Source organism: Tachyglossus aculeatus, chromosome 15 (genome assembly GCF_015852505.1).
Source record: "Tachyglossus aculeatus isolate mTacAcu1 chromosome 15, mTacAcu1.pri, whole genome shotgun sequence".
Taxonomy (NCBI): Eukaryota; Metazoa; Chordata; class Mammalia; order Monotremata; family Tachyglossidae; genus Tachyglossus; species Tachyglossus aculeatus.
The window spans coordinates 18,365,738-18,384,472 of NC_052080.1; the positions used below are offsets into that span (position 1 = coordinate 18,365,738).

Genomic DNA, 18,735 nt, shown 5'->3' on the forward strand with positions numbered 1-18,735 from the left:
CTAGAAGTCTCTCATGTTCACCCCCTTCCCTCAACAGAAGACAGGTAGCTACCAAGCCCTGTGATCATGGCACGGTATTTCATTTTAATGACGTTCCCCTCTATTTTAATCCCTGGAGTATTGGTAATATTTTATATTCAGCTGTCACTAAGCCTTGGTTAATATTTACTTCTGCTTTTAAGCGCGGCCCAGATGCATAATGTCAGAGACAACCGAGGAGGAAAGGTGGGTTACCTGCCAATCTTCCATCCCTGACAAGCTAAAGAGAGAGAGAGGGGAGGAAGCAGAGATTGGGAGAAGCCCTGCTTCTGAGAGACACAGATTTGAACTTGAAGGAAGACTGCAGAAGGGGGTGACGGCAGCCCCCCTCAATCTGCCGAGTGTAAATATCACTGGGAGGATGAGCGGATGAGAGGAAAAAAGTCTTCCCTCCCCACTTTCTAGATAAAAGCCACTCAGAAGCCTTCCCCTGTGGGAGTGTGGGCCGAATTCCATTTTGGAAGCAGCGAAACATCCTAGATGGAGAACGGTAGGAGAAGCTGCCCACATTCGCTAATCTCATTTGAGCCCTCTGATTAGTGGGAGAGAAGTAGAAAGAATTTGGATGAGGGAAATTGGCAGCTGTAAACCGGCTCCAGGTCTCCCGCTTCCTCCCTCGGCCGGCCCACCTCTCCCTCCTTTCCGAACTTCTCGAATGGGTTGTAGACACCTGCCTTCACAAGTTCCACGTTGGCTCGCTCTAATCCCGCCTCACTCTTCAGAGGCTGTTCTGTCTAACGACCTCACCCCAGCCCAATCCAACAGACTCTATTCTGTCCACGCCGTGTGCTCCCGACACGGCTCTCTTTCCTCGGAAACACCGTCTCCCCGAGGTTTTGCCTGCATGGCTTTCTCTGCCTCTTCCTTCTCGGTTTCTGTCGCTCTGTCTTCCTCTGCCACCTACACCCTGGCTGTGAGGGGCCTTCAGGGCTCTGGGATCCCTTTCTCTTCTCACTTAACATGCAGTCTTCCACTCCTGTGGCTTCAATTTGATGTGATTGGCTCTTTGCCAGCCCAGACCTCTCTCTGTTCTTCGCCATCTCCAATTTCCTCCCGCCTTCAGAATAGCTCTACATGGGTGTCCTTCAGGCCCCCTCGAGCTCAATGTATTCCAAACTGAACTCCTCCTCCATCTAACTTTTCCATCCCAGATGATAATACCACTCTTCTTCCCAGCTCTGAAGCCCACATCCTTAGCACTACCTTTGACTCCTTCCTGTCTGTCAAACCCCATTTTCAGTTTGTCGCCACACCCTGTCAGATTTCCTATAAAACGCTTCCAGGATCTGCTTCTCCCTCTCAAAGGCCACTCCGCCGTTCCAGGCGCTTGTTGTATCTCAGCTAGACGTTTCAGCCTCCTCTCTGGCCTCCCCTCCTCTGGTTTCTCTCCTTTCCAGTCCTTCTCTCTGATGCCAAATTGCTTTTCTAAAACATTGTTCTGCACACAATTCCCCAACCTCAAAAACCTCCATTGATCATCCATACCTTGTTTCGTCTGCCAGAAACTTGTGATCATTGGCTTTAAGGCAATCATCAGTTCCCACCCACCCAGCCAACCTTCCCACTTTCTCCTCCTGGTACACCCTGGCTCACGCTTCATTCTCCTAACCTACTCACTGTGCTTCCATCTAGCCTCTCCCACCACTGACTTCTTACTGCTGTCGGCAACTCCCTCCTGCTGTGGACAACTTCCTCCTGTTTCATATGTAAGAGACCACTAGCTTTCCCCCATTTTTAGAGCCAGCCTGAAACCCAGGAAGCCTTCCATGATTAATCTCTAATCTCCCTGGTTACAGCCTGCTGTCACTTCAACACTTTTTTGCTAAATCCTCACAACTACCCTTTTCTACATAGTTTACAAATCTGATAAATTAAGCAGTAACCCCTGTATCTATCTCCTTCTTCCCCCGACTCTAAATTATCTGGGGTCTCCCCATTAGATTGTAAACTCCCGGAAGTCAGATATCATTGTCTAAACCCTCTATCGTACTCTCCCAAACACTTAGTATAGTGCTCTACCCTCAGCAGGCGTGCCATAAATATTACAGATCGAGTGATATCGATTGATCCATGAGTTCAGAGTTGACCCCAGGGGCATCTGGTGGATTAATTTATTCTAAACATTAATTGTTCCTGTTGCTTGTGAAATGTTGATTTTGACTGAAGCCTCGGTCTAGGAGTTATTGTGTTCTTGAGAGCAAAGGTCTCTGAAAATTTTAAATCCTGTCATATGATTAGATCAATGCTGATTGAAAAACACTTGACAGGTTTAAAACCAGAGCTCTTTTTTTCCCCCTTCCACCCATCCATTCCTGAATCTGGCCCTCGTCACTGCCACGTCTCTCTTTGCTGGAACACTGACTTTCTGTTTGCTCCCCAAGTGCCTGTTATAGTGCTCCTCCCCCGAGTCTGCCCTCTGTTAATCCTGTTGATGCTGATATCCGCCTTTCCTGACTTGGAAAGCAGGATACAGCTTTCCCGAAACCTAGGTTGCTGGGCAGGTGGAACAGCGCAGGGATTGGGGTCAGGAAACGCGGGTTCTAATCCCGGCTCCGCCTCTTGTCCGCTGTGTGACCAGCAGGCAAGTCACTTGACTTCCGTGCTCAAGTGTCCTCTGGGGATAAAATCCCTGCTCTCCCTCCGCCTTAGGCCACAAATTCCAGTTAAGGCGGGGATTGTGTCCAATCGGATTACCTTGCACCCAACCTTAGTGCTCGGCACAATGCTTGGTCCCCAGTAAGCACTTAACAAATACCACTATCACTATTGTTATTATTACAAATAATCCAATCATCCTCTCACGTAGTAAACAGAGACATAAGAGAACTAATCAATAGCTCCTCCACTAGACCACTGGGAGAAATGAAATGGAGCCACACAGAGCAGTGCCTTCTAATGCTAACAGAACCAGGACCAGAAAAAGGGAAAGTTCAGGGCCGGTTAGTGTACCTGCCTGTGTTTCAGGGTGCCCCTGAGATGCGATGTGTCTCCTCAAAACCCAGACCTGAAGACTGGGATGCTAGCCATATCCTAGCCAGCTAGCCCTTCCCCTCTCAGGCCTCTTAGAAGACAATTCTTTGAGGCTTTTCTGATTCATCTGAAATTCCCCATCCTAAATGGCACCCCAGAAAGCATTTTTCTCTAGACCTACAAGCTGGAAACTGCAGGGATTTTCTCTGGCAGAGAACTTGGTGTCCGTGAACCACTCAGGGACCCTGTTGAAGAAGCCAGAGAAGCAGGGTGGGATGGTGGGGGGGGGGGGGGGGGGGAGTCCTAAATTAAATTAGCTCCATAGATGCAGGATGCTCCAGTCCAGCCTCCTTCGAGGTTAATCAACAGCGGAGATGAAATTGTGGATTTTTGGAAAGTGGATCACCTTTGAGGCTTTCCGTAGATCAGGGAGAACGGCAATGATCGTGTGGCTTTGTATGAAGTTTAGATCTCCCATTCTCATTTCTCTGCAGATCATTGGCTGGACCAAAGCCTCATCGCGTGAGATACCACCGATGCCCTCAGGGGTTGTAACGTAACCACCCTGGAAAGAATCCCCAGGGCCGAAAACGGGGATTGCGGACTCGAGAGCTGAATGAGTCGAGAAAACCCTTGGCTTTGTGAACACCTTGCGTGATGGAGTGAGAGAGATTGTGAATGCTTATGAAGGGTAACTGCGTGTATATCCCACAGCTTTTGGCAAGCAAACATCCGCCTGGGATAAAGCCTTTGAAAGCCTCTCTGAGGAAAGTCCATTTGGATTCTATTTCCCCTTCCATTCATTAGGAATCCCATCTGGACATCTGACACTTGGAAACGGGCATCTACAGTTCATTTTGCAGTATTGATTTCACAGCAGGGTGACCAGCGAGAACCAACACCAGTCCCTTTCTGCCTCTCGCAATCGGGTATTTTTCCCCCCACAGTTTTCCCCCCAGAAAAATTAAAACCACGTGGGAGAGCACTGCACCATCCTCATAAAGCAGGCTTGCCTTGGTACATCAACTCAGGACGTCCCTTAGCCCGGCAGAGAGCAAGATGAGGTGAATCTGATCGGATTCTTCCTCCAGCTTATCGTGCACTCCCCTCATATTGAACGGGAGCCTGTCGAATGCATGGACATGTGCCTTCGTGGGAATCCCTGGATTCGACGCTGTGCGTCTGCCCGGGTAGATTTGGATGTGTGTGGTGTACACAGCAATGGAGGGAGGTCTGTCTAGGGTGAGGGAGCGATATATATGGGTGATGGGTGGAGTTCAGGTAAAAAACACACGGTTAACATCAGACACACGTTTGTACACACACACACAGACACACAAACACACAGGTTCCTATTTTCACCAGAAGATTCTCAGCTTCCTCGGAAACATCCTCTCAGCAAGATAGCCTCCTCTCCTCCTTCTGATCGCCCTGCAAACACCGGGAAACGTGAGTCCACTTCAAAGCGGGACGTGGATTTTGTGCTTCGGCCCGAATTGAGACAGGAGGGCACAGATGCCCCCCTACCAGCCCCTTACTCTTACACCAGGTGAGGAACTGCGGGAGGAAGGGGACACCTCCGGGCCCCCCCCCCCACCCGCCCACCCCAAACCCCCAGACTCAGGGCCAGGAGGTGGCTTCCTGGGTGACTCAGATGCTGGTCTGGAGGTCTCCGTTGAGAAGAGTCCTCTGGGTTTCCGTGGTCTCGTTGAGACGTGACTTATCCTGCTTGCTGTCGCTCCGCTCTCGGTCATCCGCGCCGCTCACCTTGACCAGGCAGAGCACATTCTGGAAGCTCTTCTTGAAGTTGTCCGACAGGAAGGCATACAGGATGGGGTTGGCACAGCTGTTGGCGTAGGTGAGGACCACCACGAAATCAAACATGCCTTTGAGGGCCGGGGTGGGGCTGATGGCGACCGAGACCGAGGACACGTTGAAGATGTAGAAGGGGAGCCAACAGAAGATGAAGACGGTCACGACGATGGACACCATCCGGGTGACCTTCTTCTCGGACTTCTTCCTCTTGGAGGAGCCCACGCGGAGGCCGGAGGACTTGACCTTGACGATGATGAACAGGTAGCAGATGCAGATGATGGACAGGGGCACCAGGAAGCCCAAGATGAAGGTGTAGATGATGAAGCCCGTGTACCAGGCCCCCGACTCCCCCGGCCAGTTGATGGTGCAGCTGCTGCGGCCGTGGTTGCCCCGGACGCCGGCGTAGATCATGATGGGCAGGATGACCAGCAGGGAGACCCCCCACACGGCCACGTTGATCATCTTGGCCGTCCGGGGCCGCCTCCACTTGGCCGACTTGATGGGGTGGACCACGGCCAGGTAGCGGTCCACGCTCATCACGGTCAAGCAGAAGATGCTGGTGAACTGGTTGATGCCATCCACCGTCATGACCACCCGGCAGATGGCCTTCCCGAAGGGCCAGTGGACCAGGGCCACCTGCACGGCCAAGAAGGGCAGGCCCAGCATGAAGAGCTCATCGGCGATGGCCAGGTTGAGGATGTAGATGTTGGTGATGGTCTTCATCTTGGCGTAGCGGAGGATGACGTAGATGACGAGCGTGTTCCCGCACAGCCCCACCACGCAAACCACGAAATAGATGAAGGTGAGGACCGCGTTGCTGGTCGAGTCGAACACCGGGTCCGTCGCGTTGGCCGAGGCGTTGACCGCGGTGGAGGGGGCCGCCCCGGCCGAGAGGTTCAGGTCGAAGGGCGGGGGGAGCCACGGACCGCTCCCGGTGGGCGGGGGGGGACTCCTCCGGGTCCATGGCTGCCGCTCCGCCAGGCTTCCTTCGCTGACCCCCGGGATGTTCACGCGATTCTCTTGCTGGCGGAGAGGGGCGAGTGACAGGCCGAGTGTGGCATCTGGAAAGCCAAAAGAAACCGCCCGGTAAGCCAACGAAGTCATTTGTTCATCCAGTCGTATTTGTCGTGTGCAGGGCACCGTACGGAGCGCTTGGGAGAGGAAAACAGAGCAACAGGCAGACACATTCCCTGCCCACAGCGAGCTTACAGAAGTCGCTCATGGAGTCCAGAGAGGGTAAGCAGTTATGCCTGGGGTAGCACAGCCAGCGAGGAGGAGGTGGCGGGGAAGGTAGGGGAAGAAGGGGACTTGGCTGGTGGTTTTAAAAAAACAAACTAGAAGACATGGCCTTTTGGCATCCTTATCAATCAATCGATCGTATTTACAGAGCACTTACTCTGTGTGCTTGGAATTTTTTTATGGTATTTAAGTGCTCACTATGTTCCGGGTACTGCGCTCAGCACTGGGGTAGATGGAAGCTAATCGGGGTTGGACATAATCCATGTCCCACATGGGGCTCATGGTTCAGTACATTAGAGTTCAGTTGAGAAGCAGCACAGCCTCGTGGAAAGAGCACGGGCCTGAGAGCCAGAGGACCTGGGTTCCTATCCCGGCTCTGCCGCTTGTCTGCTGTGTGACCTTGGGCAGATCACTTCTCTTTGCCTCAGTTCCCTCATCTGTAAAATGGGAATGGACTGAGCCCGTGTGGGACATGGACTGAATCCATCCGGATTAGCTTTTATCTATCCGGGCGATTAGTGCAGTGCCTGGAACATAGTAAGCGTTGAACAAATGCCGTTAAAAAAGTCGTTAGAAAGAATCCCTGCTCTCTCTAACCTTACATTCTAGAAGAGGAGGCAAACGTTAGAATACATTATAGGTAAGGGAAAGAATTGAGTACTGGGGATATGCACATAAATAAGTGCTGCTTGGGGGTAAGGATGGGACAAAGGGCATCCTTGTAGCAGTACGGAGGGAGAATTAATTCAAGCATATTTATCGAGAGCTTACTGCATAAAGAGCACTGTGCTAAGTGCTTGGGAGAGTACAATACAACAACAGTGGTGGGGAGAATAATGGTGGAGAATATGCTGGGGAGAGATGAAAGCTTAAGGAAGGTGTCTTCTATTATATTTTCCCAAGCGCTTAATACAGTGCTCTGCACACAGTAAGTGCTCAGTGAATGTCTGCTGTGTGACTTGGGCAAATCACTTCACTTCTCTCTGCTTCAGTTACCTCACCTGTAAAATGGGGATTGAGACTGTGAGCCCCATGTGGGACTGGGACTGTGTCCAATCTCCTCCCCAGCTCTTAGTACAGTGCCTGGCACATAGTGAGCCCTTAATACAACAATTATTATTATTATTATTATTAATAATAATAATAATAATAATAAATGCCATTGACTGGGATATGACGTTAGTAGGGCTTTAAAGACAGGGAATGTAGGGGTCAGATTCATTCATTCAATCATATTTGTAGAGCACTGTACTAAGCGCTTGGGAAAATAATACAGCAGTGACATTTCCTGCCCACAACGAGCTCAGAGCCTAGATCTGGGGAGACAGACATTAATGTAAAATATAGATATGGACCTAAGTACTGTGGGGCTGGGAGGGGGGAAGAACAGAGCGAGCAAGTCGGGAAGATGCAGAAGGGAGTGGGAGAAGAGGACAGGGGGGCTTAGTCAGGGAAGGCCTCCTGGAGGAGTTATGCCTTCAATAAGGCTTTGAAGGGGCAGGGAGAGTAACTGACCGTTGGAATTGAGGAAGGAGGGTGTTCCAGGCCAGAGGCGGGACTTGGGTGAGAGGTCGGTGGTGAGATAGAGGAGATGGAGGCACAGCGAGAAGGTTGGCATTACAGAAGTCAAGTGTGCGGGTTGGGTGGTGGTAGCAGAGTAGTGAGGTGAAGTAGAAGGGGGCAAGGTGTTGGAGAGCTGTAAAGCCAATGGTGAGGAGTTTTTGTTTGACGCGGAGGTGGTGGGCAACCACTGGAGTTTTTTTGAGGCAGGGGGAGGTGATGTGTCCTGAACGTTTCTGTAGAAAAACAGTCCGGGCAGCAGAACGAAGTGTGGATTGGAGCGGGGAGAGGTGGGAGGCTGGGAGGTCAGCAGGGAGGCTGATGCAATAATCCAGGCGGGATAGGATGAGTGATTGTATTAAGGCTCTAGCTGTTTGGATGGAGAGTAAGAGGAGGATTTTAAGGATGCAATAACGGTAAATGATCTTGGATCTACCTTAAATGCCCGCCCTCTCTCCCTCCCTCAAGGTAATTGATCTCTCTAGCCTTTCGAGGACCTCAAGACTCCCCTGTGGATTTTCCGTTCATTACTAGCCAGCTGCTCTCAGGCCTTGGTCCCCCGGCTTCAACGTGACCCTAAATACCTCACTGAGAAAGGGCCTCCGGGGCACTTTTGGTGGGGATTGCACTCTGACCCACCGGCCTAGCCTCTTCCTTTCGGGTCGGGTCTGATCAATCAGTCAATCGAGCGATTGTATTTATCGAGTGCTACTTGTGCGCTGAGCGCTTGGGAGAGTCTGATGTAAAGGAATTGGTGGACGCGTCCCCTGCCCACAACGAACAGGTTGGACTCACAGAGTTCAGGAAGCAGAAAAGCTGCGTGGCTTAGTGGATAGAGACCAGGCCTGGGAGCCAGAAGTCACGGGTTCTAATCCTGGCTCTGCCACTTGTCTGCTGTGTGAAGGTTGCTTTACTTCCCTCTGCCCCAGTTAACTCATCTGTAAAATGGGGATAGAGACTGTGAGCCCCCACATGCAACAGGGACTGTGTCCAACCTGATTTGCTCGTCTCCACCCCAGCGCTTGGTACAGGGCCTGGGAAATAGTAAGTGCTTAACAAATACCATTATTATTATTAATGATAAAAGTAGCTTCTTGTGGCAAGAAAGAAGGCGGCTAGGGGTTCAAGCCCCGGGCTGGAATGAGGGGTATCCCTGGGTCCTCTCGCCCCCCCCCCCCCAACAATTGGAGCCCCTCTCCTGTTTCCATCCCCAGACCACACATCCCTTTTCCTTTCCTTTCCACCCCTTATAGAGGGACAGCAAAGCCAAGCAGCGTGGCTCAGTGGAAAGAGCACGGGCTTTGGAGTCAGAGGTCATGGGTTCGAATCCCTGCTCCACCAACTGCTAGCTGTGTGACTTTGGGCAAGTCACTTAACTTCTCTGTGCCTCAGTTCCCCCATCTGTAAAATGGGGATTAAAACTGTGAGCCCCTGCCCCCCGTGGGACAACCTGATCACCTTATAACCTCACCAGCACTTAGAACAGTGCTTTGTGCATAGTAAGTGCTTAACAAATCCCATCATTATTATTAATCAATCCATCAATCCTATTTATTGAGCAGCATGGCTTAGTGGAAAGAGCCCGGACTTGGGAGTCAGAGGTCCTGGGTTTTAATGCCGGCTCTTCCACTTTTCAGCTGTGTGACTAGGCAAGTCACTTCACTTCTCTGTGCCTCAGTTATTTCATCTGTAAAGTGGGGATTAAGACCGTGAGCCCCATGTGGGGTAGCCTGATTACCTTGTATCTACTCCAGTGCTTAGAACAGTGCTTGGCCCATAGTAAGCGCTTAATAAATACCAACATTATTATTATTATTGAGCACTTACTGCGTGCCAAGCACTGTGCTGAGCGCTCAAGAGGGAACATTAGAAGAACAAGGAGACCCATCCACACACCATCCTAAAGCCCCTACTCCCTCCCAACGCCCCCCACCCGAAGCCCCTCGCGACAGGGGAAGGCTGGAGCCAGGAGGGTGGGCGAGGGGAGGGGGATTCGACAGACGGGGGGGGGGGGGGGGGAGGGGAAGAGGAAAAATCTGTCCCCTAGCCAGCCACAGCTGCCTCACCTTTTTTGCAGAGAAGCAAGAACCGCCCCCCCCCCCCCCCCCCCCCCCGCAAATCCCTTCCTCAAAGGGGACCGGACCCAGGGTAAAATGCTTCTCTGGAATGATGGGTCGGGAGGAGAAATAGCCTGCTACAGACACCCCCCCACACACCAAACACATACACCCTTTCTCCTCCTCCTCTTCCCCTTGGGGCTTCCCAACTAGCCAGGCTCCAGCGGCCCCTGAAGAGTCGCATTTTCCCCTGCCCACAATCCCCCCCATCTCTCTTCCCTCTGCCCACAGTCCCCCCCATATTTCACTCCCCTCTGCCCACAGTCCCCCCATCTCTCTCCCATCTGCCCACAATCCCCCATCTCTCTTCCCTCTGCCCACAGTCCCCCCATATCTCACCCACCTCTGCCCACAGCCCCCTCATCTCTCTCCCCTCTGCCCACAATCCCCATCTCTCTTCCCTCTGCCCACAGTCCCCCCATATCTCACTCCCCTCTGCCCAGTCCCCCCATCTCTCTCCCCTCTGCCCACAATCCCCCATCTCTCTTCCCTCTGCCCACAGTCCCCCCATATCTCACTCCCCTCTGCCCACAGTCCCCCCATCTCTCTCCCCTCTGCCCACAATCCCCCATCTCTCTCCCCCTGCCCTCAATCCCCCCATGTCTCACTCCCCTCTGCCCACAGTGCCCCCCATCTCTCTCCCCTCTGCCCACAATCCCCCCCATCATCATCATCATCAATCGTATTTATTGAGCGCTTACTGTGTGCAGAGCACTGTACTAAGCGCTTGGGAAGTACAAATTGGCAACACATAGAGACAGTCCCTACCCAACAGTGGGCTCACAGTCTAAAAGACTGTGAGCCCCCCATATCTCTGTCCCCTCTGTCCACACTCCCTCCACCCCCCTCCGGGCTCCGGGCTCGAGGTGGCCGGCCTGCAGGAGCCTTGAGGGGGGCCGGGGAAGGGATGGAAGGGGGGCCCCCATTGTGGGGTCCTGCCTTTCTCACTGCCCCTTCCTCTTCCTCCCTTCCCCCCGGAGAGAAGGCAGAGGAGGCTCCGCTCCGGACGGACGGGGCACGGGGGAAGTTTACACCAGTGGGAAAATCAATCAATCAATCGTATTTATTGAGCGCTTACTGTGTGCAGAGCACTGTACTAAGCGCTTGGGAAGTACAAATTGACAACATAGAGAGACAGTCCCTACCCAACAGTGGGCTCACAGTCTAGAAAAACCCCCGTGCCCTGGGGGGGAAGGGGCCGAAGGGGGTCAGCGGTGCCTGGCAAGTAGCCCCAGGGGTGCAACTCTAAGGACACACACACACACACACACACACACACACACACACACACACACACACACACACACATCCACACACTCCCATCGACAGTGCTCAGCGCTTAGAACAGTGCTCAGCACATAGTAAGCACTTAACAAATACCATCATCATTATTATTATTCTAGACACCCACTCACCCACACCCACCCACCCCCACCATCCCCACTCACTCACATCGACGGTGCTCAGCGCTTGGCAGTGCTCAGCGCTTAGAACAGTGCTTGGCACATAGTAAGTGCTGAACAAATACCATCATTATTATTATTATCGACACTCACCCACCTACTCACCCACCCCCTCAACCACCCAACCACCCACCCCCACCATCCCCACCCACCCATATCCGCACCCACCCACGCACATCGACAGTGCTCAGCGCTTAAGACAGTGCTCAGCGCTAAGAACAGTGCTTGGCACATAGTAAGAGCTTAACAAATACCATTATTATTACCGACACCCCCCCCCCCCCAGGCACCCATCCACCCCCTCACCCAACCACCCACCCCCACCATCCCCATCCACTCACATCCACACCTATCCCACCTCCACCCACTCCCATCGACAGTGCTTGGCGCTTAGAACAGTGCTTGGCACATAGTAAGTGCTTAACAAATACCATCATTATTATTACTATCGACACCCACCCAACCCCCCACCATCCCCACGCACCCATCTCCACACCCACCCACTCACACCCACATCCACCCACACCCACCCACCCTCTCACCCACCCACCCACCCACTCCCACCATGTCCACACCCATCTCCCCACCCACCCACTCCCGTCGCCAGTGTTCAGCTCTTAGAACAGTGCTCGGCACACAGTAAGGGCTTAACAAATCCCATCATCATTATTATCGACACCCACCCACCCACTCACCCACCTACTCACCCACCCCCTCAACCACCCAACCCCCCAGCCCCACCATCCCCACCCATCCACATCCCCACCCACCTAACGACCATCCACCCAACCCTAACCCACCCCCGACCCATCGCCACCTCCATCCCCATCCCCGCCCGCCCACCCCCCGTCTGGTCAGGTCCACTGAGGCCGGACGGGCCCCTTCCCCTCGGGCCCGTCACCTGTCCCTCGGCCCGGGGTCCAGGCGCCCCCCTTTGCCCACGATCGGGGCCCCCCAGGCCCCCCCTCCCCCACTCTCCCCACCCTCCCCACCCGCCCCTACCTGCTCCTGCCTCGTCGTCCCCTCCTGAGCTCTCTGCATAGTGCGCTGCGCCGGGGAGGCGCTCGGTATATCCCCCTGCCCCGTGTCCTGCGCCCCCAAAGCCCTCTGGAGGGGGTCCCCCATCCCCCTCACGCGCCTCCTCCTCCAGGACGCCCTCCGGGACCCCCGGGGGGGCCGCAAAGCCCCGTCCCTCCCCGCTCCCCCTCTCCTTTCCCCGCAGGGACCCCGCTTCCCCCACCTTTGTGCCCGGGGGGCAGGGGGAGGTGAGGCCCCCCACCTTGGTCCCGGGGTGCTGGCCGGATCCTTCCCTCCTGCAGCCCCGCGCTGTCCAGCGCTGTGCGGTGCCTGCGGGCTCTGGGGCTCTGTGTGTGTCTCTGTCTGTCTGTCTGTGTGTATGTGTGTGTGTGGCTCCCAGACCGGACCACCCCTTCCCCCGCCGCCCCCAGCCCCCCAGCAGCTGCGTCACTCCGGCTGGCACTCCGCCCCCTCTCCTCCAGCCCCCACATTCCTCCCCCCTTCTCCCCAAAGCCCCCTCTCCCCTCTACCTCCTCCTCCTCCCCACTGTCCTCCCCCTCTTCTCCCTCCCTCTGGCTCCCCTTATCCCCTTCCCTCTCTCCCCACATCCCTCTCCTTGGCCTTTCCCTGTCTCCCCATCTCCTCTCCCCCTTTCCCTCTGTCCCCCCATTCCCCTTTCCCTTCTCCCCCTTCCCTGTCTCCCCAATCTCCTCTGCCCCTTTCCCTCTGCCCCCTCCACCCCCTCCCTTCCCGGTCTCCCCATCTCCTCTCCCCCTTTCCCTTCTCCCCCTTCCCTGTCTCCCCATCTCCTCTCCCCCTTTCCCTTCTCCCCCTTCCCTGTCTCCCCAATCTCCTCTGCCCCTTTCCCTCTGCCCCCTCCACCCCCCTCCCTTCCCTGTCTCCCCATCTCCTCTCCCCCCTTTCCCTCTGCCCCCATTCCCCTTTTCCTTCTCCCCCTTGCCTGTCTCCCCATCTCCTCTCCCCCTTTTTCCTCTGCCCCCCATTCCCCTTTCCCTTCTCCCCCTTCCCTGTCTCCCCATCTCCTCTCCCCCATTCCTCTGCCCTCACCACCCCCTCTCTCCATTCCCCTTTCCCTTCACCCCCTTCCTTCCACCCCCATCCCTTCTATGTCTCCCTTCTTTCTCCCCACCCCACCCCCTCAAGCCAGCTAGGGAATGAGAACTGCCCCCGCTAAAGAACTCAGGGATGCCCGACAGAGAAACCAACCTTTCCCCTCTCCAGGGCGAGCTCCGGGAGGAAAGGCAAGAACGAGAACCGTGCTCTCTCTGGAGGCCGAAGAGTTAACATTTCCTGGATTCCTCACACCCATCCTCAGTCAGGCCGGCCGGGCCCAGCCCCTCTACCACCACCCCAGCCTGCCCAGAGGTATGTGTCCTTAAGATACCCCCTTGTTGCCATCTGGCCTGCCCTGCCCCTTGCCCCGAGGATGAGGACGAGCTAAATCAGCTGTCTCCAGGAAGATTCCCACCCCGCCTGCCTCTGCCCAAGCTCCCAGCTCCCGGAGAAGGGGAAGTCTCTTCTAGCGGCAGCTAGATCCAGAAAAATGCCCCCAGGATTACTGTGAGCTCGCTGTGGGCAGTGATTGTCACTCTTTATCGTTATTATTAGTATTGATAATAATCATATTTATTGAGTGCTGGGTTGCTGTATGCTGAGTACAACATAACATCAGACACATTCCCTGCCCATGATGAGCTCACGGTCTACTTGTAATGTACTTTCCCAAGCGCTTAGTACAGTGCTCTGCACTCAGTAAGAGCTTAATAAGTGCAATTAAATGAATAAATATCTATCTACTCTATCTAGATATTCATTCATTCTAATAGACATGCGTGTGTGTGTGTGTGTGTGTGTCTGCCTGCCTGGGCCAGTGCATGTGTGAGCCAGGTCCATTTGAAAACATGGATGTTCATGGATGTCCTACATCATTTAATCATATTTACTGGCAGAGCACTGTATTGAGCGATTGGAAAGTACAGTTTGGCAGCAAATAGAAACAATCCCTACACAACAATGGGCTCGTAGTCTTGCCTGGCTGCTCTCCCTGTCCGTGAATGGGCCAGGACGTGGCTGTCCATACCAGTACATGGATGTCCTAGTGCATGGCTGTTCTCCCTGTCCATGAATGGGCCAAGTCATGGATGACCTAGTGCATGGCTGTCCCAGTGCATGCATGTGTCAGCCCATCCACACCTTCCAACAAAGGGAGCTGGGGTTCTCTGGTGAGCTCTTGGTTCCTTTTCTGGATTGAGGGCAAGGGGACAGAAGGGTAATGCCACTGGATCAAACCCTCTCTCCCCGGGACACTCACCTCTCCTGCTGTAGAAATAAGCCCCTCTAGTACAGTGCTCTGCACACAGTAAGCGCTCAATACATACAACTGAGTGAATGAATGAATGGGAAGGAGAAAAGGAGGAGGAGATGAAGGAGAATAAAAGAGAAGGAGAAGAAGATGAGGACGCCGTCCTCTCTGGAGATCACAATAATCTGGGGATATGGGAGAGGGAAAAAATAAGCCAAAACTCTCAATTGTTTGGCATATTCAGTCTGGCAGCTAGCTTCCCTGGGGGCCAGCTGGAAAGGGAAAATCGAGTCGAGCAGCTAAAGGATAGGTTGGAAATTGGTGGAGAAATCCTTAGGGTTCCAGATGTGGGGAAGAGGGAGAGGAGGAAGATTCTCTGTTTCCTGGGATCGTTGGGGCTGCCATTGGTTCTGGAGTCAGAACAGCCACGGACAAACCAGTCTGGAATATAGTAATAGTGGTATTTGTTAAGGGCTTACTATGTGCCAGGCACTGTACTAAGTACTGGGGTGGATACAAGCTAATTGGGTTGGGGACAGACCCTGTCCCACATGGGGCTCTCAGTCTTCAACCCCATTTTCCAGATGAGGAAACTGAGGCAGAGAGAAGTGAGGTGAGTTCTATCCACTAGGCCACACTGCTTCTCCATCCCTTCAAAGCCTTAGTCCCTTCAAAGCCCTACTGAGAGCTCACCTCCTCCAGGAGGCCTTCCCAAACTGAGCCCCCTCCTTCCTCTCCCCCTCCTTCCCTTCCCCATTCCCCCCGGCCTTACCTCCTTCCCCTCCCCACAGCACCTGTATATATGTTTGTACATATTTATTACTCTATTTTACTTGTACATATTTATTCTATTTATTTTATTTTGTTAATATGTTTTGTTTTGTTGTCTCTCCCCCTTCTAGACTGTGAGCCCGCTGTTGAGTAGGGACCGTCTCTATATGTTGCCAATTTATACTTCCCAAGTGCTTAGTACAGTGCTCTGCACACAGTAAGCGCTCAATAAATATGATTGAATGAATGAATGAATCTGGCGCAGGTGGAGAGGTGAGTCCCATGTGAGACAGGGACTGTGTCCAACCTGATTCACTTGTATCTACCCCAGAGCTTAGAACAGTGCTTGGCACATAATGCCACTACCCAGTACCATTAGTGTTATTAATAATAGCATAATCTACAAAATGGATCTATTTCTCCATTCAGGTGCTTGGTGCTGAAGCCTGAGGGTGAAGTCTGGTCCGTAGGTGAGCGTCCAGCCAAGGAGCAGACATTCATTCCTCCACCTTCCGAGCCAGGACCGGCTTGGAGCTCTTGACCCACTGAAGGCAGGAAGACTTGGCAGAGGTCAGAGGTTTCAATATGTCTTTCCTAAACCCACCTGGGATTACAGCTCCTTTGGAGCTAATTTTTTTAAAAAATGGTATTGGTTAAGCACTTACTATGTGCCAGGCACTGTACTGAGCACCAATCCCTACGCAACAACAGGTTCACAGTCTAGAAACGTAGAACACCCCATCTCCATCAGCGGTCGTTCCGGTAGTGTATCCATAGAGTTTTCTTGGTAAAAATGGCCTCGTTCCACGCGGTCGACTTGAGTCTCCGCACTCGACTCTGTCCCACGCCGCTGCTGACCAGCACAGGTGAGTTTTGACTTGTAGCAGATTGCCTACCACTCACTAGCCACTGGCCAAGCTAGGACTAGAATGGATAGGCCTCCGCTTGACTCTTCCTCCCGTAGCTAAGACTGGTAGAGTACCAGAAACTCTCCAGGTGCCATCCTGAGAGGGGAAACACTGGGGTAGATACGAGCTAATCAGGTCGGACGTAGTCCCTGTCCCACTTAGGGCTCACAGTCTTAATTCCCATTGTATGGAACTGGGGCAATGAAAAGAAAAGTGACTTGTCCAAGGTCACGCAGCTGGAAAGTGCCAGAGCTGGGGTCAGAACCTGGGTCCTTCTGACTCCCAGCCCGGGCTCTATCCACTAGGCCACTCTGTGGGGAAGGAGGACTTTTAGAGTGTGAGCCCACTGTTGGGTAGGGACTGTCTCTATATGTTGCCAACTTGTACTTCCCAAGCACTTAGTACAGTGCTCTGCACACAGTAAGCACTCAATAAATACGATTGATTGATTGAGGAGGGGAGGTTAGGAAGAAAATGAACTGGCCTCGTTTTGCTGTTCAATTTATTATAAATAACTAGACCTCCAATAATTAACTGGACCCCCAAACCTTGTATCAATCAATTGATGGTATTTATTGAGCACTTTGTGCAGAGTGTTTTACTAAGCGCCCGGGAGAGTACAGTGCAGTAGAATAGGAAGACACAATCCCCGATCCCCAGATGTTTACAGGTTAGAGGGGAAAGACATTAAAATAAATTATGGATGGAGGTGGACATAAATGCTGTGGAAGTGGGGTGGAAATCACAGAGTTTAAGGGAAGCAGAACCAAGTTCCTAGGGGCTACAGAAGAGAGAACAAATGAGAGAAGGGAAGGCTCATAATAATAATAATAATAGTATTTAAGTGCTTACTTATTGCCATGCACTGGGGTGGATACAAGCAAATCAGGTTGGACACAGTCCCTGTCCCATGTGGTGCTCACCATCTTAATCCCCATTTTACAGATGAGGGAACTGAGGCCCAGAGAAGTGAAATGACGTGCCCAAGATCCCACAGCAGGCATGTGGTGTAGCCAGGATTAGAACTTGTGACCTTATGATGCCCAGGCCTGTGGTCTATCCAGTACTCCACCCTCCTTTCCGCTGCTCAATCAGGGAAGGCTTCTTGGAGGAGGCATGATTTTAGAAGCTTTGTTGTGTGACCTTGTGCGAATCACTTCTCTGTGCTTCAGTTTCCTCATCCGTTACTTGGGAAGCTAGTAACTATCCTCCCTCCGACTTAGACTGTGAGCCTCATGAGGGACAGGCACTGTGTCCGGTGAGATTATTTTGTGTCTACCCCAGTGTAGAGTACAGTGCTTGGCACAAGGTAAGAGCTTTTTTTTTTTTTTTACTGGCATTTGTTAAGTGCTTACTGTGTGTCAGGCCTGTACTAAATGCTGGGGTAAGATACAAGTTAAGATACAAGCTAATCAGTTCGGACAGGGTCCGTTTCCCCCATAGGACTCACAGTATTATTTCCCCATTTTACAGATGAAGTCACGGAGGCTCAGAGAAGTGGAGTGACTTGACCGAGGCCACACAGCAGACATGTGGTGGAACTAGGATTAGAACCCAGGTCCTTCTGCCTCATAGGCCCGTGCGCTATCTACTAGCCATGCTGCTTCTCTGCTGCTTAACACATACCATTATTTTTAATACGGACATTCTCTCTGGACTCAATTGTTAGCCACCTTGGTGAGCAAATTAAACACTTAGTACATGGTCTTCACGTTCTGCACGCAGTAAGTGCTCAATAAATATCATTCAGTCAATCAATGGTATCAATTCATTCATTCAATCGTACTAGAGAAGCAGCGTGGCTCCGTGGAAAGAGCCCGGGCTTTGGAGTCAGAGGTCATGGGTTCAAATCCCAGCTCCACCAATTGTCAGCTGTGTGACTTTGGGCAAGTCACTTAACTTCTCTGGGCCCCAGTTCCCTCATCTGTAAAATGGGGATGAAGACTGTGAGCCCCCCGTGGGACAACCTCATCACCTTGTAACCATCCCAGCGCTTAGAACAGCGCTTTGCACATAGTTAGCGCTTAATAAATGCCATTATTATTACTGAGTGCTTACTGTGTGCAGAACACTGTACAAAGCACTTGGGAAGTACAAATCGGCAACGTACAGAGACAGTCCCTACCCAACAACATGCTTATGATGGATAGAGCACTATACTAAGTGCTTGGGAGAGTACAGTATAACAGAGTTGGTCGGCATGTTCTCTACCCATAATGAGCTTACAGTCTAGAGGGAAAGATTGGCATTAATGTAAATACATAAATTACAGATATGGATGTAAGTGCTGTTGGGATCAATAAATACCACTGATTGATGGAGTTCCTTAGTAGTCCCTGGCCTCTGCAGTTTTCCCTGCAATTTCCCCTGAGGTATGGATTCTGCTTAGCAGAGTGCCTGGTATAGAGTGAATGCTTAATAAATACCCTAACTACCTAACTCTGCCTTTCTTGACCGACAAAAAAAAAGCAGCCCCAATCCAGTCCTCAGAAAATAGGTGATCTAGAAAAAAA

General features: G+C 52.5%; 2 protein-coding genes and 1 non-coding gene across 4 annotated transcripts in view; 1 reads left to right on the forward strand and 2 right to left on the reverse strand.

Annotated features, from left to right (window-relative positions):
* Positions 1 to 4,638: 4,638 nt before the first annotated feature.
* SSTR2 (somatostatin receptor 2) overlaps positions 4,639 to 18,735 on the reverse strand; it is a 44,595-nt gene continuing 30,498 nt past the window's right edge. Inside the window, exons 6-7 of the mRNA XM_038757146.1 lie at positions 12,444 to 12,516; positions 4,639 to 5,885 (exon numbers count right to left, since the gene is read on the reverse strand). Of these exons, the coding sequence (XP_038613074.1) occupies positions 4,660 to 5,885; positions 12,444 to 12,516 (1,299 nt within the window). The 3' untranslated portion in view covers positions 4,639 to 4,659. The remainder of the gene's footprint in view (positions 5,886 to 12,443; positions 12,517 to 18,735) is intronic.
* Positions 5,612 to 18,735, forward strand: part of SLC39A11 (solute carrier family 39 member 11) — a 296,134-nt gene continuing 283,010 nt past the window's right edge. The window contains exons 1-3 of one of the 2 annotated variants that reach the window (XM_038757085.1): positions 5,612 to 5,626; positions 13,463 to 13,606; positions 15,744 to 15,884. The gene's annotated coding sequence lies outside the window, so the exon portion shown is untranslated. Of the gene's footprint in view, positions 5,627 to 13,329; positions 13,607 to 15,743; positions 15,885 to 18,735 lie in introns of those variants that run through there. The other variant, XM_038757084.1, reaches the window with a different exon arrangement.
* LOC119937900 lies at positions 16,191 to 16,328 on the reverse strand. The gene has a single exon (XR_005454272.1). It is a non-coding gene; the product is annotated as a small nucleolar RNA SNORA7 (small nucleolar RNA).